The 24,848-nt window shown below is 35.6% G+C and overlaps 2 protein-coding genes across 3 annotated transcripts; one reads left to right on the top strand and one right to left on the bottom strand.

Annotated features, from left to right (window-relative positions):
• Nucleotides 1-1,650: 1,650 nt before the first annotated feature.
• LOC149738734 (beta-1,4-galactosyltransferase 2-like) lies at nucleotides 1,651-17,877 on the top strand. Its single transcript, XM_089874375.1, has 7 exons — nucleotides 1,651-1,795; nucleotides 8,983-9,432; nucleotides 11,563-11,649; nucleotides 13,285-13,523; nucleotides 14,381-14,568; nucleotides 15,452-15,679; nucleotides 16,621-17,877. Exons 2-7 carry the CDS (start codon nucleotides 9,039-9,041, stop codon nucleotides 16,895-16,897), a joined length of 1,413 nt encoding a protein of 470 aa, XP_089730501.1. The 5' UTR covers nucleotides 1,651-1,795; nucleotides 8,983-9,038; the 3' UTR covers nucleotides 16,898-17,877.
• A 1,673-nt stretch (nucleotides 17,878-19,550) lies between these two features.
• Nucleotides 19,551-24,379, bottom strand: LOC149738733 (uncharacterized). 2 transcript variants are annotated; one of them, XM_089874425.1, is made up of 5 exons: nucleotides 23,696-24,379; nucleotides 22,945-23,112; nucleotides 22,466-22,485; nucleotides 21,087-21,285; nucleotides 19,551-20,439 (listed from the first exon to the last, which is right to left on the bottom strand). In XM_089874425.1, the coding sequence occupies exons 1-5, from the start codon at nucleotides 23,748-23,750 to the stop codon at nucleotides 20,357-20,359; spliced, it is 525 nt and encodes a 174-aa protein (XP_089730551.1). In that variant the 5' UTR covers nucleotides 23,751-24,379; the 3' UTR covers nucleotides 19,551-20,356. The 2 variants fall into 2 exon arrangements, with proteins under 2 accessions (XP_089730551.1, XP_089730550.1); XM_089874424.1 differs by having other exon boundaries at nucleotides 22,466-22,488; nucleotides 23,696-24,363.
• Between the last annotated feature and the right edge of the window lie 469 nt (nucleotides 24,380-24,848).

Here is a 24,848-nt window from a genome sequence, read left to right as displayed (position 1 = left end):
GGACACCTTTTACCTGTATTTTCTCGTCCTGTTTATTAGTATAAACAAAGAACGTTCAAAGAATTATAAAACTATATCTTCACGACTCCCATAGACCGTTGTTAATTGTTTAAAACACGATCAAGATGCTTGGATATTATGTGCTAAAGGTGTCCCATCTTCACCTACCCTACTATATATAACATGTAGGCTAAGTATTACTTGAATTTTAGTAATACTTAGCCTACAATTTTGAGCTAAAAATTTAATACGTAATTAACTATTAATCAAGAAAACCTATAACGGTCTGTATTATAAGTAATCTGAAATGCCTCCAGGACCATATACGTAGAATTTCTGCACCTTTTTAGCGCCAAAATCGGTCAATATACAAATTGTAGTTCTTCGCTTGGATTAGTAACAAGTAAAACTAAACTGCAGACCGAAATGCTAACAGCCGCAAGGCATTATCGAAACGATAGCTTCCCCTCTGCTGCTATAAAACATATGTTTACAATGCTGAAACTATAGCAATAGTGAAAATACTATGCGAATGACGATCAGAAGTAATTTTTAAATGGCTGCAGGAGTCAGGTGTAGCTAAGCAAGTGCAATTACTATTATAAATCGACTATTGCATTTTGTTAGTTGAAATAGCAGTTTGGGGTTAGATGGCCTATATTTGGTAGCAAACAAAGAATATTTACAGAATTTGTTAATTGCAACAAAATGTTGTTGATTGCTAAAACCATATTTAGAAAATATGAGATACTTTGTGCCAACGGTGGTATTCATCGCTAACCTCACAGTATAGTCCACTTATACTGCATTATAGCTGTAGTTATGCCAACAGCATAGAGTTATAGGAATCCTCTCAGTTGTTTCTGAAACATGAAGCGGAAATAGATGTCATATATGTTTCAACATTATCAGGAACCTTGCTGTCACTGTCGAGCTAGTACTGTTGTGCCAGGGATCTATTGAGATGTTTCCATATGTAGTAATGTGAGATACAGTATAGGGTGGGAGAAGATGGGACACCTTTAGCACATAATATCCAAATATTCTGATCGTGTTTTAAACAAGTAACAACAGTCTATAGTCGTCAGGATACGGTTTTATAATTTTTTGAATGTTCTTTTACTACCAAATTTTGACCCAATCGTCGCACTATAGTTCATAGTTTTAAGTGTAAATAAAACTATTTAGTATTAAAATTACGCAAAAAAATCTTTAACGTACCTTTAAAGAAAATGGGAGTGAAAGATTTTGTAGTGAAGTTTGTGTTAACGGTAATAAGAAACTGTCGGCTATACTCGCAGGCTTAACATTTGGCGAGGTCTCTAGTCTATATATCTACGGTAGCATTAAACATGGGTGTTGAGGTAATGGGCCAACTGTAGCAATAATATCATGGCATGTTACACTGTGGAAACTAACACACGTCTATAATATGTACACGTTGATTTAATATATATGAACTAACTCCCGTCTTATATAGACTCGTTGAGTTAATATATATTTTTCGATAACCAGCAACATTTTTTCAAAAAGCGTCTATTGCGCAAAAAAAACTTAGAAACTCTAAAATTGAGACCACCAATGGTTTTGGGAAATTTGTAACCGTATAAAACTGATTAGGTTCGAACATAGTGTATTATTAAACTATGGTTCTAACAATGGCATGCTTCTTACGTCACATAAGAACCACATGAAAATTTGCAGGTAAAAATGTAGCGTTTATTTTGTTAACATGTGTTTAGTTAAAACGTTTGTTTAAAAGTACAAAGAAGTCGACCTACTAAATGGAATATAGGTATGTATTGTAAAGTATAATATATCGTATATAGCTTTGCTTTATGTATATTATACTGAAAGATTGCCTTTGACTTTAACTAAACAGGTTGTATATTTGCATCATCTATATGCTACCACTGATTTAACAATTTTAAAATGGTGGAAAATGCGTCTCGGTTTGCGTTTGTTTAGGGTTGTTTTAAAAGTTTATGTCTAACTAAAACGTTTAACTTTTGTTGTGGAAAATTTAATTTAAATCCTGCGAAGTTTCTTTTAAATTTTGAGCTGTATTGATGCAAAATATTTTTACCGCGAGATGTCTCAAGGGAGCAATGACAGATACGTTTCCGACGTGTCCACAGAGCAAAAACATTTCTGTTGCGTTTGAATTTTTATGATAGCACCCTTAACACGTTCGGGATGCGCTGCTCGGCAGTTACAATGTGTATTCCGCCACAAAAGCCCAATTCCCACGGCTGCTTTATTTCCTACGGTAGTACGATTTCAATTGTGCGAAATTTACAATGTGAAGTTTAGAAAACAATATAACGGAAAATAGCCGTCGATTTGTATGAGAACATAATATGGCAGTTGTCGTTGCGCCTTACAGTAGCCCGATAGCGCAAGTTCACGCTTTTTCTGGCAAACGCCTTTTGTAAATAATTCGAACGCTTTTTCATTGCGTCGCAGTGACGAGCGTCTCTTCACTGATTAGTAGACTGTGTTCCGTTGAGAAGCCGGCATAGCTTCATTGTTAAAGAATGCTGTGGCTCTGTTTCGACACCGCATGCGCTATATATACGGCAGCGCCGTTTTAAACGCCGCACTTCGGCAGTGCGTTAACACGCATAGGTTTGTAGTAGACCGGAACAGCAGCCAGTCGAGGATTATATTGACTGCTGCAAGGTGTTGTTGTTATTGTGATTTGTAAGTACTGTAGCATCTGACGTTTCTTCGAAGCAGTTTAAGAAGAGTAATTTAAGGACCCTTGTGAATACGTTTAGTTTTAGTTGATTGTTTAACAGGCGATGCAAAACAATTTGATGCAGTATTTGTGGATCCCAGTGCTTTTAAACTAAACTTATCAGAACAATACATGTACGGATCGAGTAAGAGTTGCGAAACGTAAACATTGTGTGTGTTTATGTTTTTCTAAACTTACGCCGCGCGTACAGCCGTTGCTTTGTACTCAGCAGTACATAAATGGCTTTTAGCTTCAAGGATAGATTTAGTAATATGTTATAGTCTAATACCATAGCGGCGGTGGAAAGATTATGCTGCGTGGCCGAGAAGGAAGTGATCGTGGGCTGTGATACAGCGACAGAATAAATGACGTCATACCCCGATTGCATCCGCTTTAGGCAATTCGTCCACACAGAAAACAATAGGCTTAAATACGTTTAAAAGAAAGTACCGCGATTTCTGCGCATTTTTGTAAAACACAGGTTGTGTGTAAAAACGTCATGCTCAGTAGCTGTGACCAATGATTGTCCAGCGCTGTCACATACTTGTTAACACGCCGGTGGCCAGCGTCTTCACTCATCGCTTAAGTATGTTAAGTTAGACCATGACGGGCTTCGGTATTTTTGGAATGTTCGAAACTGGAGTATCTCTACCCAGTTCTCGCTAACGCTGATGTATTTATTAGACCGTGACCTTCGAGGTTTAGGTTTCTAGGGAAACAATGGCGTTGCTTCTAGCAACTACGAACGCTAGTTTCTAATAAACCGTTTGTTCGAATCGGTAAAATTTTTGTAGGGAAACTGCGCTTACACTTGTCTACAACTAATAAAGTGTGGTATTTACCAAAGCGTTGATTCATGTTTGTAAATGTAGATAGTAAAATGTAACATTTGGTATATAAGAACTGGACGTTTGAAATTGAATCGTGTCCCGGTGTCCGTAACCAAACAATAACTAAGTCGGTATCAAATTGGTTACTTATAGTAAACTGCCGTTAGTCGAGTATTGCGCTTTGGTTAGGGCTTTCATAGGGCATTGTGTAAAAGAATTGGCCTTTAACCGACAGCTCTAGTTTTAGGACTGAAAAAATATATCAATAAACCCGTTCTATTTACCTACTTCCTATTACCCGCTAGTCCTTTTAAATGCCCTAGAATTGTGTTATGAATTATTCAGAAAGTAAGCGTATTCTTTTGTTTGCCAACCTCATCCAGGTGTGTATAACTAGCACGCCTTGAAATGACTTCAATAAGTGGAAATATTCAGAACCAGTAATCGTAACGTGTGCAAAAGTTTACTATCGTTTATTTAATGTTAGATTTCGTATTTCAACTAAAATTCTTGTTTTTGCCCAAAAAGCGTGGATAAAAAAAAGCATTATGCATTTATAATTGCAATAATAAATAACCAGTACATTTGTTAAAGATATCACATTTTACTAACGGTTTCGTAACTGGATCAGGTTTCAGGGCTACTACACGCCGCCGCAAAGAAATCTTTTTTTCTTTCAGTTCCAATTCAGTGGGTTAGAGTCTGGAAACATACACAAGCCACATGGCTTGCTATGGAGACAATTTAAACAGAGATTTCCTTCATGGTAGGGAAACACATACGTCATACGCGGTATACGTCTATTGTGTTGAGCAGTTAAAATTAACAAACGGAATACACTGCTTGGGAAAGTAGAGCTTGAGCGTAATGCAATTAACATGATTGAGTCAGTTTACGCTTATTGTGTTTGAGCGTTAAAATTAACAAACTGGTTACACTGCTCTAGAAAGTAAAGTTGCGTAATTGACAGGGTCGAATTTAACTCAACAGTCGTTATTCTGATAAAGGTTTAGTTACAACAGAATTATTCAGGTTTTGTATGAAAACTGTTATCATGTATGAGCGAACCGTAGCAATTAAAGAAGTTATATAACTGGTCGCAATGTTCTTATCGGCTTAACGGTTATGTTTACAACTTTAGAGTTGTTTCACCACAAATTTGATCTCCGTGTAGGAGCCCATTCATAAAATACGAGCTTAGTTATAGTGTATTGGTCCTACAGTACTAGCATATATAGGGCCTATATTTGAAGTTATTGTTCTAGCTCAGTATCTGTACCTGCCGTGGTCCAAAACAGTTGACGTTAATAATATAGTATGGTGGAGGAATACGGGACACCTTTTTAATCTATTTTGTACGTCCCATTTTAGTAGAAAACCAAGAACATTCAAAGAATTATTAAACCGTTTCCTCGCAACTCCGAAAGAACGCATTAATTGTTCAGGACACAAGCAGGATATTTGGATATTATGTGTTAAAAGGTGTCCCATCTTACCCCACGCTGAAGTTTCGGAATATAACGTTCTGGGATTGACCATAAAAACAGCTGAGCGTCGCTTTTTACTTTCAAAATTCAAAATGAAGGCGTTGATTTTTTTGTATAAAAGTTTGTTTAACTATGTTTACCGTGGAAACGTTTGCCGAAGAATGGTCTTTGGTCCCGTGGTCAAACGTTCTATTGTTATAAGTGCTTGTTCAAGACGTCTACATTGTAGTTAGCCCTATCCTGTACAATTTATTTACAGGCCGTATTTCCACACTCAGCATCGATCTTTCAAAATATTGTGATTCAAATATAATAGAAACGCTGGGGTAGTTTATCATTGTTGTGGCGGGGTAATAAAAGTGCTTGAATAAAACCTCTAAAACATAATTTGATACGCTTTTGTCCAAACAACCACCTTATATTAATTAAGTCTGTCGTATAAGAAACACAGTTATGTAGTCAACTGTTTTAATTTTTGTTAATGAGTACGTTTAGTTTCAAACAGTCTGTGATGTAGTACTATGAGGTAAGTTGGGACATCTTTAGCACATAATATCGAAATATTCTCATCGTGTTTTAAACAATTAACAACGGTATATGAAAGTCCCGAGAAAACGATTGTATATAATTCTTTAAATGTTCTTTATTTACTACCAAATGGGACAAGAAAGTAGAATGAAAATGTGTACCATTTCGCCCACTCTACTATATACCAGATATACTTACTCCTTAGGGAAACTTTTAATTAACGTGATAGATTAAAGGAGTTAGTTCCAGTAGACATATGCTAGCATTAGGTTTAGGGAGTTTATTTTTCTCAGTAATGTATAAAAGTATAGTGTATCTGGAGCGCTCATCGTTTACTATTGGATTTTGCGTATGTTAAATATTTGTTAATTCGTTTCTGTTCTGTGCAAACTAAATGAACCACGGTGGTTAAAAATCCAAACTAACTCATTTTAAACAGTTAATATAGTAGGGTGGGGGAAGATGGGACACCTTTTCAATCTATTTTCTCGTCCTATTTGGTAGTAAACAAAGAACATTCAAAGAATTATGAAACCGTATCCTCACGACTCCCATAGACCGTTATTAATTGTTTAAAACACGGTCAGGATATTTAATTATTATGTGCTAAAGGTGTCCCATCTTCCCCCATCCTACTATATTATTATATATTATATATGTATATGTTATATATGTGTCTTATTACTATTACACTCGTGACTACATAAGTTATTAACTCGTTTAACATTTTTAATCCTGTTTTTATTCTCTTTTCTTATTAATGTAATTAACTTTGGATCTTTCTTGAAACGCTACTGAATGTCAAAGGGCGTACGGGTTCTACGAATCCCCAATAGATATTGGAATTATCCATACTATACCTGCGTATTACGCATTGTATATACTGATGACTGGTGTCTGGTGATGTCATATTGCGCTGTCAAACTGCAGTCAGTCAACGCAAGAATTCTCAGCAAATTCACGTAGTATTAAGGTGGCTGTACATAGTATACGGAATTCGTCTGTTTTGTCCATTTTGTTCGGATTTCGCTGCCGCATGCGGAACTCGAAAATGGGTTTGCATACGACTTAGCAAACGAATTCGCATGCCGGATACTGTGTACAGCCACCTTAAATGTACGTCCCATACGCGTATTTTAACCCATACGTATTACCCAGCTTTGGTATTAATACCCATATGTTGGTATATATTGCTACTGACGTTTAATGGCTTCTAATGTTTATTTAAAAATATGCGCTGTGTTAAATCAATTTTCGAATGAGGTTTCACAACTTTCTGTTTCTCATACAAACGGCACGCTTGAGATCTTTTCTACGGGTTGTATGTGTTCAAGTGAGCTACATAAGTGTTTTGTTGTGCCTGGATTCGGCTGTCTGTCGTGAATGGCAATTTTTTTTACCTCTATAGGCTACCATGAAACTAACAGCCATTGCATACTGATACTAATATACGTCATTTCGATCCAGGGAAAACCCCTTGTGACCAGCTGTCCATAAATCAATGGTTAAACGGCAACTACGATTTTAGCTTAAGTAGGTTGGGGAAAAATGGGACACATATTTAATCTATTTTCTACGTTCCATTTTGGTAGGAAACCAAGAACAAGCAAAGAAATATAGCACCGTATGATCGCGACTCCCGTGGACCGTTATTAGTTGTTTAAAACACGATCAAGATGTTTAAATATTATGTGCTAAAGGTGTCCTATCTACCCTACTATATTGCCTGTGTATTTTCTCCATGTTAATATAATTATAATAGATACTAGCTTAAACGTTCCGACCCCCAAAGAAGCTGTATGGATTTAACGCTATGTTGTACAGTACTACTATATTGGCCATATAGATGTATTAGCAATAGCGTGGCTCGCAACAGCAACACGTAAACAGGTTGGAAGCGTTTTCCACCCCACTGGTTCTTCCGCCATACTGACTAAACACAAAATACGACACGGCAGAACGTGGTAATTGATAGCGGGAATATACTGGCTTCCAGGCTCCGTAATGCTGTGTTGTTGAGTGTCTGTATTAGTTAGTATAGTTTATAGCATATGTAACAATGCTCAGTGTAGTAAAAAGTGTGTATTGGATTTTATAAGTATCTGTATTATTTATGCTTTTTATATTGTGGCAATAATGTGTATAACAACGTATTGGTTCAATCCTCGCGCTTTAAACTTTGCTGTAATTGTTGCAGAGTGGCAAATTGTACTTTGTCGTATTTAAAGTTGTTATTTTAACGGTCAGTGTTTATTAACATAAATGTTAGTGTTTATTTAATCTATTGCATCACGGCATGAGGTATTGCATGACGAATCCTGTGTTAATCATTGTGGACTTTATACGGCGTTTGAATTGGCGGTACATTTATTTAAAGCAAATTACAGCGGATTTCCACCGCGTTCTGCCTGTCTATTGTCCTGTAACATTGTGGGCGACCTACCAACTGTGGGTTTGCCCGTTATATTAAAATTGTGTACGCACACGGTCGTTTAAGGTATTTTTTTGCACGGTGTCCTTTTAAACCAGGCTTTTTGCTTCACGTGTGAGTGTATTAAACAGAAATACAGTGATGCCCTTAGCGCTCGATTCGATGCATATTTTGAAAACTAAATAAACGCTAAAATAGCTTTATAGAGCGAAGGTGAAAATAAAATCTATTTTGAGTCCGCATTTTTTAAATACGCCATTAAACCAAAAACACTTATTGAATTAAGTAGGGTGGGGTAAGACGGGACACCTTTAGCAGTTTAGCACATATCCAAATATCCTGATACAACGGTCTATGGAAGTCCTAAGGATACAGTTTTATAACTTTTTAAATGTTCTTTATTTATTATTGTATTAGACGAGAAATATATATTAAAAAAGGCGTCCTATCTTCCCCTACCCTACTATATATAACCGTATTCTCACCACTCACAATGTTAGTTGTTATAATAAAACAATTATGAAATATTGGATATTATCATGTGAACGGCTCATTTTATCCCACAATACTATTATGTCGTTAAGAGAGCAGCATTTCGTGCTGTTCAACTTGGTCGTAATCTTCTTATCGCCTTCAACGAGTATGTTAACGCATAGTTAAAACGTTGCACACCTTTGTAAAAGCGAAATTAGTCGCAATTTTACGCGCACAGTTTGCTTTGGTTTAATTTCTCGTTTATAGTTTATGTATCATTTACCAGACTAATGATCGCGGTAAACGCCCGTTTGTTAAACACGAACCTTAACCGTATACGTTGCCCTTTTAGTATAAAAACTGCATATAACTCATACACGCAGTCATTTCGAACAATTGTTAGCCTTTTAACAAGTTTCGTGTTTCATATTCCGTCGGGTCATTCTGTGAGCTTACTATTACGTAATAAAATCCACTCTTTTATTTCCGCAGGGAGTAATTTAGGATGGCGTATCGACACATCTGATGACGTCTAGTCCTTTGTAACTATGAAGTATTTTCCCGGTCACTATGACAACAGAAGCACCACACGTCATCGGAGATCCCCGTCTTACTCGAACTACTTACGTAATTTCCGCTTCCGGTACGGAACCGAAGCGGGATCCGTTAAAAAAATCGCAAAATACGTCGTCGCGCTGTTGGCTTGCATACAACTACCACTGTTGCTATATTTTCACCGGGGCGGGGACAGAGGGAGGTTGGAGTACTCACCGGAACAGCCAGAAAGTGACGTTTTAACACGGATGATGTCTCGTGACGTGGGACGGTTAGAAGGCGCTACATACGATCGAACTCCACCCATCAGAATGATGCAACCAATGCAGAATGCTGGGTTTCTAAGAAAGTTAACGAATCAAGTTTACTCGCCGACTAATTATTCCGGTGAGTAAAAGTCGTGCTGTGTTGCTGGTGTAGCGGTTTACTGAGATATCACGAGCGTAAAGATGTGTTCATACACGATACACCTCGCGGCCACTGTTAAGGTATAACGTAGGTATTTGTTTAGACGCCAGACACACTGTAAATATAGAATGTATTCATCCCCATGCTCATTTTAATCCGATTTTTATATATTGTAAAATTTTTGAAATGTTTTTTGTTTACTACCAAATGGGACGAGAAAACAGAATGAAAAGGTGTCCCATCTTCCCCCACCCTTGTATATATATTTAGCTCCCAGTGTTAATTATACTTGTTTAGAAATTCAATATATAGTATAAGGGTGAGAAAGATGGGACACCTTTTCATTCTATTTCCTCTTGCCTTTTGGTAGCAAACAAAAAACATTCAAGGAATTATAAAACCGTATTCTTGCGACTTTCAGGACCGTAAGTAATTCTTTAAAACACGATCAGAATATTTGGATATTAGGTGGCAAAGGTGTCCCGTCTTCCCCGTCCTACTATACACGTTAAAATAGCTGAGTTTAAATTAACTGCAGCTGTTATTTAAATAACGGCTACATCGAACGAAAATATATTTTTCGTTGGCCTACTTTATGGTTGGTAATTCCAGCTACGGTTGTTTAAAAGCAAATGTAATGTTTACCGAAAATTCTTGTTAAATTATTTACCTTGTATTTTATAACGGGGTTCAACGAAATGTCGCAAAAGGTTCTCGTCGGTAAACATTTATAAAAATTTCATAAAACTTTACTACTATCTTTTCTATACGAATATTTGTGGCTGGAGACTGGTTTGAATTTTTTTATTGCATTTTAATAGGCACATACAGGTGTTTTATTAAAGAAACGATGGCCGTAACAATGCAATAACGCGGCTGGGATCTGGAAGTCAGAAAACGGCCCTAGTCGTTATTATTAATTGATTTATTTATCAGTAAATTCTCGCTGTAGTCAAAGCAGTCAAAAACGGTTAGAAATAAAAGGGGTAGTTTTATTGTTTATTTGCTTTTTTTAATTTGCGGGGAAAGCTAGACTACGCCTCTATCTTAATAGTTTTAAACCTATTTCCTAAACGTTCGTTGAGTCTACATATTATACGAGTTATTGTTTTGTTTTTTTCACAAAATGATCTAGTGTTCTGTAGCCGTTTCCTGCAAAATCCAAAGAATGTTAGGTTTCTACTAAACAGCATTTTTAGTGTCGTTTTCTAATTTATTTTTACGAAATAGATTTCAGTTTGAATACAAACATGAAAGTCCATATGTACAATAAAATTTTCTTTTCAGACGTTTCGGTTAAATTCTAAAACCATCTTCAATGATGTCAGAGTTAGAATAAAGTTGTTAGGGCAAAATCTTAAATTAAATGAGGTCATATATTTTGAAAGATCCTTCACAGTTATTCAAAAACTTGTTCTATGTTTACGTTATATACAACGTCAGCGTGCTGTGTGACGTCACAGAGGATGCGCTCATCGGATTTTCGTGTTTTGATTTCGCGTGTCCTGTTGCTTAGACAGCAAGTTTTGAATTATTTCAATTGCGGTTGGTAATAGTAGGTGACTGTTTCGTACATTTGTTTTTGTGGCGTCACAGATCGCGTCTGTGTCGTCATAAAACCCGACGCCTTTTTCCGATTCGGTCATACAATTACAACGATCTGTAGCAGCACGTTACCCGTCATGTGATTCTTCCGCTGTTTTATCACAAACAACAATAGCCGGCTCATTGTAAACCCCATGTGATGTCCATCTTCTTAGCGTAACTACGCGATTTGAAATTTTTTCCTACTCGAAACACAATATCCTTTTCCTACTCTTCCTTTTCTCTTTTTTCTCTTTAACCCGGTGTCTCCATAGCACGAAACCACCCTTCTACTTTGTCGGCAACTGAGCTGTCCCTTGCGTATTTACGCTCTGCTATATTAAGCCAATGACCGAATTGTGATTCCATTGCCTACTTAAATGTCATTTTTCTAATCGCTCAATACAACACCACACCCCATAACCAATCAGTTGTCTTTGCAAATGGGTTGATTATGACGTCACTATCACCATTATCTGCAGATACCACAAAATCGCTAAACCATGACGTGTTTCTATTTTCCAGGTACAGAAAGTTTCGTAACATCCATAGACGCACCAACACAAGTGAAATCTACTATGCCAAGATGTCCCATGACACCACCAAATCTATGTAAGCATTTTAATAATTTTCCCAACTTTATAAATGTTCCTATTAACTTAAGTCACCTCAATTTCATTTAAAATGGGGCCAGACATTTGCCCTGGTTCTAGAAATATAGGTCAGTCTGTGTCTGAGTTGGGGTATGGTACCCTAAACTCGAAGGCAATATGATATAGTTAACTTTTTAAGGGTCCTGGATTACAGTAAAAGTGAAGCGCCATTTAGCTATTTGAAGAAATTTTGTGCGTAACCAAACATTCATTTGAAAATGTAAACACAACAGTTTGTTTGTTTATGCTCCCCCTGAGACTAAATGTCAAATACAATGAAGTGTTGGACAAATACAAATCTGAACTAATGAATCTCTTTTTTTAAAACTGCTAAGCAATGTATTCAAGAGGTAAAATTTTATCTCATAAAGTCTTACTTTAAAAAGTATTTAAATTAATGTTTACTTAATACACATGTGGTGTCTGGCTTTATGTGTGTGAAAGTTAAATAGATACGAATAACAAATTTATTTTAAACCACTTTTACATTTGTACAATTCAAAAATCAACAAAGTTTCTTTGTATTTGTAGGTGTGTACATTAACACTATCCACATAAGTCAGATTTAAATTTCTAAATATTTTAAACTTGAAGTTGATAAGAACTACTTTACCATGGCAAGTTTGGGTACAAGTCTTCTTCTTTAGTTTTGGCACTGTTTGATCAATTGTTTAGCGAAACAGCCTAATCTTTGTAATCTCCATAGTTTTTGCCGCATGCCGATGTCAAAAAGATATGTCTGACAAATGACCTATTCAATTTAAACTTCAAAAAAATTTTGGGCAGACTAGATACCAATCGTAAATGATAAAAACATTCCATTGAAGTTGTTGTCATTCTTATCTTGAGTTTCTTAAATTCTTACTAGTGTTGTTTAAAGTTGTAGTTCCTGCTTTCAAGGAAATAGGAATATGTAAAGTTTGCTGAATAACAGTTTCATGAAACTGTTATGTTGTCATTCTTATCTTGAGTTTCTTAAATTCTTACTAGTGTTGTTTAAAGTTGTATTTCCTGCTTTCAAGGAAATAGGAACATGTAAAGTTTGCTGAATAACAGTTTCGGTTTAAACTGTACAGGATAATGTTTTACTTTACATACAAATCTATTACTAATTTTCCTCATTTCACGTTTATAAGCTATTGTATACCTTTGGGAAAATGAACCAACTCTGTTTTATTTTCCAACTCCCTTAGGCTGTAACTAAAGCACCATAGATGTTAACAATATACAGCATAGCGGTTTTCCTTAACGGTTAACTGTGGTTTTGCTGTTAAATTCCTTCTTTTCGTTGTTCCAATATTTTGTTCTTCACTTTCGTTTTAATAAGTTAATAATCATTGAAAGTGGAGTGGGAAATAATGGGACACCTTTCATTCTATTTTTATCAATAGCCCCTTGTTAATTGTTTAAAACACGATTAGGATATTTGTTAATTATGTGCTAAAGGTGTCCCATCTTACCCCGCAATACTATATGTTCTATCATTTTCTAAAAGCTAAATAAAAAACACGTCAGGATATTTTATCATGCAAGTATATATATAAATATATATGAAAAAGTAACTTGTTTTATTATTTCATAATTTCATCCCCAGTTGGGAGACTAGAGTTCAAATTCAACACCACCCCTCCTTCATTTGAACACACCACGCTTCACAATCAGAACCTTCACCCTGGAGGTTCCTACTTTCCTGAGGGTTGCGTACCACGCCACAGAGTTGCAATTATAATCCCCCACAGATCAAGAGAGGTTCATTTAAAAGCACTAATGTGGCATTTGCACCCAATCTTGCAACGTCAACAAATTTATTACAAAGTTTACGTCATACAACAGGTAGGAAGCAAAGCTGTATTTATGCGGCTTTTTTAGGGATTTTAAATGTATGGTAATAAATAAATACTGGCTTACATTCATGGTCCCTTGCTGCACAGTAGGAACTATATCATATACAATATAGTTATGTGGTTTTAAATGGCTTGAACTCTCTATAATTTACAGGCACAACGCACATTAAAGGGTAATTTACTCCTGTTACCCTATATTGATAATGGTCGATTGAAATTATTGGATTTAATATAACACAAAAAGAGAGGCAATGTCACAATGAAAGATGTGGTTAAAAACATCATTAGCACTTGTATTTTGTTGACAATCTTTACCACGTTAGGTAGATACGCCCTTGTAGCATAATAATACAATCAAATCAATCTTAATTTTACATGGCACCGTTACAGCACAGAGATTTTGTTTTATCATGTTTAAAACTAGAAGCTGTAAGACTTTGATAATGATGACATCTTTGTAATAAACTTCATGTTGAAAGCGCTGTTAAAGTTTATTATTTCCCAGCTCAAACTTTAAAGCAGAGACCACCACGACTGTTTACGAACACTGCCTCAAACTAAGAGGATAAGGGTTCGAGGCTCAGCCCTTCTACCATAGTAGACTTCTGTCTAAATTTTGTTAACAATGAACTAAAAATACAAAAAGTCCAAATAAAATCACTTAATATGTTACATTTGTGATAACTCTCGAGCAGGCATGATTAAACAAAACACCCGTGTTATAACAACTATCCTTTCCCCGCCACGTCAAAATAAACAAGATACTTCCATTTATTTCTTAATACATATAACCATTTATTTCTTAATACATATAACCATTTATTTCTTAATACATATAACCCTTAGGCATACAACCTGGCTTTTAACAAAGCAAAACTTATGAACATCGGATACCTGGAAGCAATGAAGGAAGATCTTTATGATTGCGTTGTCTTCCATGATGTTGATCTCCTCCCAGAGGATGACAGACTCCTCTACCATTGCACTGATACCCCTAAACATCTTTCAGTTGCCATTGATAAATATGGATACAGGTAGGCATAGGATATATGATACACTGATTGCAGTTTTTTTTAAAGTAGTTTTAGAAGCCATTGGGTATTAGTGTGTATAGAAACAATCTTTAAATAGCATGTATGATTTCAAACCGTTAAAAAAAAAATGTTGCTGTTTTAATGAGAGAAGAAACACTTGCATTTATGTGTATTCAAATTTGAATGTGATTTTAGCAACTTTTAAGAATTTTATCGAGAAATCTATGTAACACGTGTAGCTTTAAGCCCTTAGGTTATTCATGGCATTATAAAGTGCCGGTACCGGTATTGGTATTTGTTTTGTAAACTGAAAGGTACCGGTATATATAGAATAAACTTTTCACTGCCAGCCATGGGTGGTTTCTTGTTTATTGGGCTGCGAAACCATCATTAGTAGGTGAAAAGCTAATTAAAAATACTGGTATGCAAACATGGCAAAATTCTCTTATGAAAGATTTTCCTGAATCGCTTCACTAAGTTTTTTTATTATGACAACTTTTGCCTAACTATATATTTAATGCATAACATAGGTGTGTTTGAATTTATCTTGTTTGTACTTTTCGCTTGCTGTTACTAATTAGCCCATAACCTTGTAATTGTAACACAATTTATAATGGGATTCTGACTTTGGGTGGCTTTTCTTAACAGACAACACACATGTACTTTGATCAGAACGGTCCAAACACACAATAGGTTTTAAATTCTTACCCAAACTTATCACATATGTTTGTTACATTTGGGTAATTTTGTTACCCATTCCTGTATTACAGCACTGAATTTGAACATGTTAAATATTTTTTATAATTTGGAAAAAATAATATTTGTGATTTTTTATTTACTTTTTTTCTGTTTAACGTTCAACGTATTATTTTCTATCATCCAGGTTGCCATACCCATCTTTATTTGGTGGGGTCACCATGTTGAGTAAAGACCAGTTCCGCGACGTGAATGGTTACTCGAATATGTTTTGGGGTTGGGGGGGTGAAGACGATGACATGTTTGCTCGTATATTCTCGAGGGGTTACACCATAAAGAGACCTCCATTTCACCAAGCTAAATACAGGATGAGTTACCACGAAAGAGATAAAGGAAATAAACTAAACTTATTGAGGTGGGTTGTGGGTGTTCTGAACTTCCCTTTTTATTCAAGATTTTTTTTAGTAATACATAGTCGATAGTCCTTATGGTGGTAATACATAGTCCTTATATTTTAGTAATACATAGTCCTTATAAGAGCAAACTTTTTTGTTGTTTTAACATGCAGCTGTATTGTAACAGTTATACGTCACTTTTGGCATCATATGGCGACTTTAACTGAGTTCCTACGTAACTAAAGTATTTGATTATTAACAATACCCAATTATATAACTTATGTGATTAGAGGCACACAAACAATGGTAATTGTGTCTAAACACCACATGGTTACTCTTATATAAAAAGTGACGTTATTCCGCCTGTTGCAAATCAATGTGTGGGAATGAGTGACGTAATATAAAAAAAAACAAAAGTGGCAAAGTATAGCTGTATCAAGGAGGTGGCACAAACATGAAACATTAGACAAACTTTGGATACCAAATACTGAAAGCATTTTATCCAATTTTGGGTGCCACATTTAGGTTGTAAAGCAATGCCTTATGACCTGTCTCCCTTTCATTTAAAGGTGATCTTGGTCCGACTATAGTATTAAAGTAAGTAAAACCGTGGCTTAGTGGTTAGCGCGCCTGCCTGTAACCATTAGGTAATGGGTTCAAGGCTCGTCGCTGCTACCATTGTGGGCGTATGTGTTCTTGGGCAAGACACTTAACGGCAATTGCTCCAACCCAGTGGCCACTAATGGGTTGTCCAAATTATCAGCCATACATAAAAAAAAGAAAAAATCCAAAATAAATAAAGCCACGCGAGGATAAAGTAAGTTACATTCATTCAAAATTTTTTAGGTGTTTATGTCAAAAAGATACAAAAGTGTATGTAAACCAATGACGTTTAAAAAAGTTCTGGTTTAAAGTTTTTATTGTTTTAAGTTTTATTTATATAATATTTTTATTTTTGTAGGTACGAGATTTTATCAAACACAGTGACAAGAATGTTGCATGATGGAGTCAACAGTGTTAAATACTCCATTGTCAGTATTCACCCGACACCTCTGTTCACTAACATTACAGCAGACGTAGGTACTGCTATCTTACAATGCAAACCCAGGCTTTCAACTTGGAGCTGCGGATTTGTGTTCTGGGTGTGCCAAAACCTAGGCCTTTCTTGTGGGATGTTACAATTCAATTCAACTGATGATGGGACACTAAATATTCGCGACTTTGGTATGCAAACCTAGTGGAGAATTGTAAATGTGTTTGGTGCTGAAATTCTTACCTCGAAAAGATGAGATTTTTCTTAACACTGATTGTGCAGCGGTCACCTTCAGACAGAAGAGGAAACATTTCTACACTGTGCTAGTTTTAACAAGCAGTCCCAAAAATCTGGGTAAAAAATTACTGGAAAACACAAGAATTTTGTTTGGTAGTTGTTTAAAACTCAGTACTGTGTTCCCCCACAAGTGCAAATTGTTGTTTTTATTCAAAACACCCTAAATTCGTCTTATGCAGTGTTCCTTTTACAAGTTATAAGCCACACCCATCTCCTTATAAACCCATTTGGAACCTCCATTTACCCCACATTTATAAATAACACCATTAATACACTATACACTCAAATATTGAGGTAATAGTGCACATTAAACACATACTAAACCTGCAACTTTTTACTGGCCCTTTCAGTTTAAAATGTCAACAAACAATATTCCAACCTAGCCCATTCAAAACTTTGGTTCATCACCTTGTCATGCTACCAAGGTTTAACATTTGGCATCTCCCCATTCTATTTCCACACCATGCATTATAAATGTATGCATTATCACTCTTCACATAGCAGGTCAAAATAGAAACCTAAAATATGTTTGGAAATGGTGCCTTGGGATTCTCCCCCTACAAAATACGCAGTTTTCTTCCTACGCACCCCCCTGACCGGGAATTCCCTATATTGCAACTTTTTCAATTACCCCGTTTTTAAGGCGTAACTGTCTTTCGTATTTTTCATGAATTTTTAGGCGAAATGACGCATTTTTGTCGTGATGTCGTCATAAAACGGTATCTTATGACGTCACTCGACCGGAAATTTGCTGATGACGTCATAATCTCGTACTGTCTAACATCCGTGTTATTATCTCGTATTAGGAACTGTTCCGACTAACTGTGAAGGTTTTGCAAAGAATTTTCACTTGCGAAATTTAAGTTGAATTATATTTTTATTTATAAACCGTGGGAGTGATTATTCTGCAGCATACATAAGGCTGAGTAAAGGCTGAGTAAAGGCTGTTAACTGGGACTCTAGGCAAGGTTCTGTTCGAGCAAATCTAAACATTATACTCGTGCAGCAGTTTAAAAGATAACAAAAGCGATCTTAACTTGTGGTATAATTACCGCATTTTTTAGTACTGTAGTTTGTTATTTGTAGCTACGAAAAAAGGGTATAGAACCCAGGACTTGTTAGTCAAAAATGCTCAAAAATGTTTAAGAATTCTCTATCGTTTCGAAAGAATAGCTCTTGTTTCGGAAACCTGTTGGATTAGAGACTTTAACGGTAACCGTTCCAATCCAGTAGTCACTAACGCTACGTGTAAGGCTATACCCACCACAGAAAGCTACTTCCGCATGCTTCTTAATAGGTAATAGGTTAGGATATATGAATATGTTAAACCGGTTTGGTGGTTTGGGTTTGGAACGACGCATGTAGTTTGTCTTTGCTTATTGTCTAAGGATAAACGAACGCATACAATTACAGTCTATACTAGCTCACTACAGTTAGCATTTCGATTATAAATTCGTAAGTATGACTGTTTCCCCGCAGAATTTTGTAATTGTCTCTGATACGGCACAAAACCCTACATGTCACGTTTTAACACTTAAACAACACCAGTTATCTAGCAACTACTCTACCGAATCAAAACCAAAACACTTTGGAACTGTGATCAAACATAAACTTCGAAAATTAGAATTGCAATTATTCGAAACGTTCGACCAGCAACGGTATTAGGGCATTCAAAGTGAAAAGTTGATATAATGTAAAAGTTGTTATACCACGAACTGCTTTGCCTGATGGTGCGCCAATTATCTGCCACAGCAACGTCATACTGCAATGCTTTAGGTCGCCTCAAAGTTAGTATAGACGTTGGGTCGCCACTGCGCGCGGCACTGATTGCGATAGTAATTTTGCTACTGAGTTTGTTTTCAACATCTTGAGTGCTGTTTTATTTAGTTGTAAGTTTTCGCTGGCACGAATGTTAGTAATTTGTGGTTTAAAACTAGAGTGTATATAACTTATTCATGGCTGGTATGGCATGCCGACAGTCGTGTTGCTTTTGTAGTGTATAGATGAGCAAATATGTGATATTTGACTATTTGTTAAATTAGTCAGTTATCAAAGTATATGTTGAAATGGAAAGTAGAGTGAGTTGATATGCCCACGTACAGTTGCCCCACACAGTTAGCATGCCTATACGTGCACAGTTACCTCACGTCAATGTAACTATAATGACGTATTTGTACTTCTCGGCCCACATTACCACCAAATGGGACAAGAGGATAAAAACGTACACTGTTACCTCAACCTTGTAACGTGAAAACTAACACGACCTGGATCCGGTAAGTCTTTCAATATCATATATTGTAAAAGCAACCGAGTTTTCAATGGTTTACAAAAATGCATAAGTTCTTAATTGTAAGAAGACACCGAAAAAACAATATTTTGAATTGCAACGCGTGCCCCTTGCAAACTGTGTAGTTGTTTGGAGTTGGTGGATACGGCGCCTTTTAATATGGGGTTCAGCCATTGTTTAATTTGATCAAATTTCCAGATAAGGATAGCACCATAATTAGGCAGCACGTGTTACACATTATCCCAATACTTGCTCGCGAGAGACACCATGCGGGTTAAAGCAAAAATGTTTTATTTAAAACTTACGCGGCAGGTCATTACAGCGGACAAATATGAAGTGAAATAGTTATACATAACAAAATATGCTGTTATAAAATATTGTTAAATCGACTACGGAAATAGTTTGAATATAATGCAGCGTATATGTGCGCAATATGTACGTAAATTAGTAAAGCTGTACACTGCTACAAAAAGCGGCATCAGTGTGTTAAAAACATACAAACATAACCGAGTGCACCGAATTTCCAATATAGGTGATAGGAAGTAAACACGTTGCAAAAAACTTATATAATCGAAATTCTAATTTTACGTCAAACAAATTCTCTTCTCTTGGTTACCATATACCCTTTTTGCATGGTAAAATGTTTATGCGAATAGCGATGCGCATGAAGTCGTTATTTAGTAACTCGAAAACGGCGTTATATTGAATGGTTATCGGTTTATGCGCGTATCAAAATTGAATTAGCTTATTTTAGCGCAATATTGTTAAATCGTGTTTATAATATAAATTCTGATATTTAGTGTGTAAAGTCTATCACCAACTAAAAACTGTAAAAATAATTCCTAAAACAGATTAGGCTCTTAAAAGTGAAACTGTCCTTCCACCATACTTTTCTTACTCGCACAATGCGAGTAACAACCAACCTCCTACAGCAGATGACGCGCTTATGACGTTATGCGTGTTAACTTTGTACTTGCAAGTAAGTATGCGAGTACTTACGCGCGTAATAGTTACCATGCAAAAAGGGTATAGTAGGAAAACTATGGCGAACGTTACGCATTCGTATATTGTAGGCACTTGTTATCCTAAAATAGAACCATATTTGTTACACTTGATAATCTTCTTTCTCTTGCAAGTTCTGCATCGATTTGCCAATTTACGATCTGTAAAATTTGAATTCTCGGTTATGCTAAATTGTGTATAATGCCTTAGAAATATTATACAGTAGGGTGGGGGAAGATTGGACACCTTTTCATATTATTTTCTCGTCTCATTCGGTAGTTAACAATGAACTTTCAAAGAGATATTTGGATATTATGTGTTAAGGGGCTCCATCTTCCCCCACATCACTATACTGATATTGTAATTTATTATTTACCAATTATCCTAGCATTGTTGTTATTCTTCTTAAGTTAATTATAATCCAAGTAATTAGTCAGCTTAGTTTCCTAGTTTTAAATGCAAATAAGACTCTTCTATTAAGCTGCCACTGGCACCAAAAATCGGTCGTAACGGCATATATAGCCAAGCTATACTCTGTATAAATATGAATGTATACCTTTTTACTCTTGCGAGGAGAAAAATAACAGTCGTAACAACACGAGTATTTTGTTTCACACACCTCGTGCCCGCTTACGTATTATCACGTATGTTACTTTATGGATGATTATTTTTTGGCATTTTAACCATTGTGCCACGTTGCCTACTGTTGGATAACGTTGTGTAGACGTCTCTTGTTTTAGACGGAGCTTGCAATAGTGTATAAATCTAAATGGTATAATTTTATAATGTTGAATAAAAAATAACTCACGTAAAAGGTTAGGGCAGTAAAAATGGCACATATCAGGAACACAGAACTTTTTGTTCATGGTGCGAACTGTCCGCAAGCTGGCGTAAGTGAGCTCAACTCTTTGAATCGCCTCTATTTGCGCCTTGCTCAGTAAATTTCTATGTTCTCGGAACTTCCGCATATCCGATTTAGTGATTTTCGGACAACGTTTGTCGTTATTCTGAAAAAATAAAATAACTTTAAAGTATACTATTATGATGCTTATTAGGAGAAAATAATACGATTTCTTTACAGCCAAAAAAAAACTGTATATGGTTGCTTAAAGTTAATATTGCCTACTGAAATATAAAACTCTTGTTTCAGTACATAATGGACCCTTAGTATAATTAAACACTCATTTCTGGTTTTAAAAAACGAGCCTCCAATAAAACATTGTTGGGCATATACACCAATCTAACACATCTTAAATATCATTCTTTTGTTAGCTGTCACGTAGTTTTTGCGCTGTAAAATATAAGGATAGAATCTTGTTATGCGTAATCGTCACCCACCTAAAGTCGGCATAAATATCCTACATATTCGAGGACATATATATATAGGGTGGGAGAAGACGGGACACTTTTAGCACAAAATATAGTAGAGTGGGGGAAGATAGGACACCTTTAACACATAATATCCAAATAGCCTGGTCGTGTTTTAAACAATTAAGAACGGTCTGTGGAAGTCGTGAAGATACGGTTTTATAATTCAATAAATGTTCTTTGTTTACTACCAAATGAAAAGAGAAAACTAAACAAAAAGGTGTCCCATCTTCCCCCACCCTACTAGACATAAAAATGCCGATCGTGTTTTTAAATAATTCACAGTGATGGTCTATGAGAGGATACGGTTATATATATCGTTGAATGTCTTTTTGTTTACTAATAAATGGGACAAAAGAATCGAATGAAAAGTTTTCTACCCCCATTCTCCTTTAATAACGTTTGCGGGTCCGTTAAAATAGGAACTTCCTATTAATAAATTAATCACAGCGGGAACTAACCACTAAACCACAGCCTTTATAACGCTTTAAATATATCCTGTTTAACACGGAAATAATAAGTACTTTATAAGTGGTGGTTTATAGGCTTGAATTAATAAGACGAAAATTATTACGGAAAATTAACCTGCATTTATTCCGCTTCTAAAACCGCGAAATATAAACAAATTTAAATCGTCGCCTTAAAACCACAACTTAAATGAAAAAAAAACGCAATTAAAATAAATATAAAATCCACAATTATTAATGAAAATTAAAAAAATTAAACTTTAATTGGGAAGTAACCTATATATTAATTAATTTAAACCAGAATATAGGTCAAATCTCTATTTAAAGCAACGTCTAGTTTATTTCCACTCACCTTGCGACACTTGTAGTAATCAGCTGAAAAGAAAAAAAAGAATAAAAATAAACGATACAGATTTGTAACATATTATTTTATATAAAAAGTTTTAATAATATTTTAATTTTCATAATATTTTATATAAAAAGGTAATTTCTCCAACTTAGTCGTCACGAATGGGTTGTCCAACATAAAAAATGGAAAAATTCCCTCCCTCCCAAAAAATCACCCCAGAGTAAAATACAGGGTAACTCGTAAGCTGGCACAACGAGGTGTATATGAAACAGAGCACCAGTGTTAAACGACCGTCGTTTTTCGGCCTCGCGAGGATAAAATAACTTACATTCATTCAAACAACTCTCCATGTTTCCTAATCGCGTAAAAATACCAACACTATAGTTAATAAGAAAAATAAGATAAAAAAGATAACTTGGTAATTTATTTATGTATCTGTGGTTAAAGTATTTGAAATGAACAACAACGCATTTAACACTTACGGTGGCAAATTGGCACTGGCGCGTTCCACTGGTTGGATCTGTCACACGTGATAACCGGTTGACCAATCATATTCGCCCACGAGTTGCACTTAAATTTGCAAGTTAATCCAGCCTTGGTGTTGATGCAACGCATTCGGCCAAATTTGGGTCTCTCGGGCAGTTCGCAAGCTAAAAATAAAGATGGGTGTCTTGGTATGATCATAATCATAAGTCTTAATATCATATTTTAGGTGTACCGACCACCCTTTTTTTTAAATAAATGTATGTATGTTTTTAACCAATGAGCATAGTATATTGAATTGTTCAGTATACAAAGCTGTAATGCGGTTTTAAAAGGAGAAGCTAATTTTGTACTCCTGTATCTATAAAATATTTACGATCTCAACTACTCAGGTCATAGATTAGAAAAACTAATTGATTTCAGAAATTCGAAAAATCTTTTGTCTTCGCAAAAAAAATAATTAGGGTGGGGGAAGACGAGACACCAGCTTTAGCTCAAAACATCCAAATATCCTTACCGTGTTTAAATAATTACAAATCGTCTGTGAGAGTCGAAAGGGTATAGTTTCATAATTCCTTAACAGTTTTTGTACTTACTACCGTATGGGACGAGAAAATATAATGAAAAGATGTCCCATGTAACAATTTCTTAAACATTAATGAGGAAAGCGTATTTCTTGAAGTTTACAAAATACAAACCTACTTTTTCACATCGCACCAGCAAACCTCTAAATCGTAACAGTCCACTTACCTAATATTCCGACAGCGAGCATCGCCAAGAGCGAAGTTAAAAATAGGATCTTCATTATAAAAGTTCTAGTCCAAGTTCAACGAGCGAATGACGATCGAGGCTTGAATCGCGCCTTTTATTCGAAACCTCGCCGTTCGCGCCGGAAACGGGCGTTCCTAGGCGACGATCTCCCGCCGAGGAGAAAAGCATTGATTGGTCAATAGAACAGTCACCATTGTTCAATCACAAACTAAACTTGTTTACTACGTCATTAAAATTCTGACTGGTCAAACATGATAGAAAGCAGAACGTCCTAGTGACTTTTACTTTTATTGATAAACGACTGGAAGAAAATTAAATTTGTTCTGACTCATTTAAAAAATAATTTGACCTGTCTGCATAGTGCACGTGTTGCACTCATAAGAATTTAAAAAAAATGTAAAATAATACTGTGAGGCTAGTCGAATACCGTTAGCTCATTACAACCCATATTTTCCTAATCGTGTTTTTACCAAAAAAACAGCGCCCCTTTAAAGTCACGAGGATACTGTTATACAGTCTATAACTACTAAACGGGACGATATATGTGAGATAAACATGAAGCATCTTTACTTAAACGCGTTATATGTAAAATTAGGTGCAATAATTTTTTACGTTATTATTCTCAGCTGCTTTTATATAGATTTTATATAGTGGGGTGGGGGAGATGGGACACCTTAAGCAAAAAAAAATTAAATATCTTGACCGCGTTTTAAACAATTAACAACGGTCTGTGGGAGTCGTGAGGATATACTTTTAGAATTCTTTGAATGTTTTTTGTTTACTACTAAATGTGACAAGGAAATAAAATGAAAAGGTGTCCCATCTTTCCTCCACCCTACTATATATGACGCCACTTAAAAAATCGCGCTGATGTAATAAAGACATCTGTGACCAAACAAACGCATGTGTTTTACAACAAACATTCATGTTACTATACATCAGGTAATGAGAATGTCCCTGTCGAGTAATTGCCTTTTATTATGTCTCGCAAATTAATACACACCTTATAGCTGAACAATCACGACAACAATCGCATTTTGTTGTCAGTTTAAGATATAATTGTCTTTAAAATGTTTATTTTAAAAAATCCGTAATTCAGTAATAAATGTGTCGCAAAAATTGTTCTGTGTTA

The sequence above is a fragment of the Ciona robusta genome, chromosome 3 (assembly GCF_009617815.1).
Source record: "Ciona robusta chromosome 3, ASM961781v2".
Taxonomy (NCBI): Eukaryota; Metazoa; Chordata; class Ascidiacea; order Phlebobranchia; family Cionidae; genus Ciona; species Ciona robusta.
Note: the sequence above shows the minus strand (reverse complement) of the source record. Positions and strands in the feature narration are given on the sequence as shown.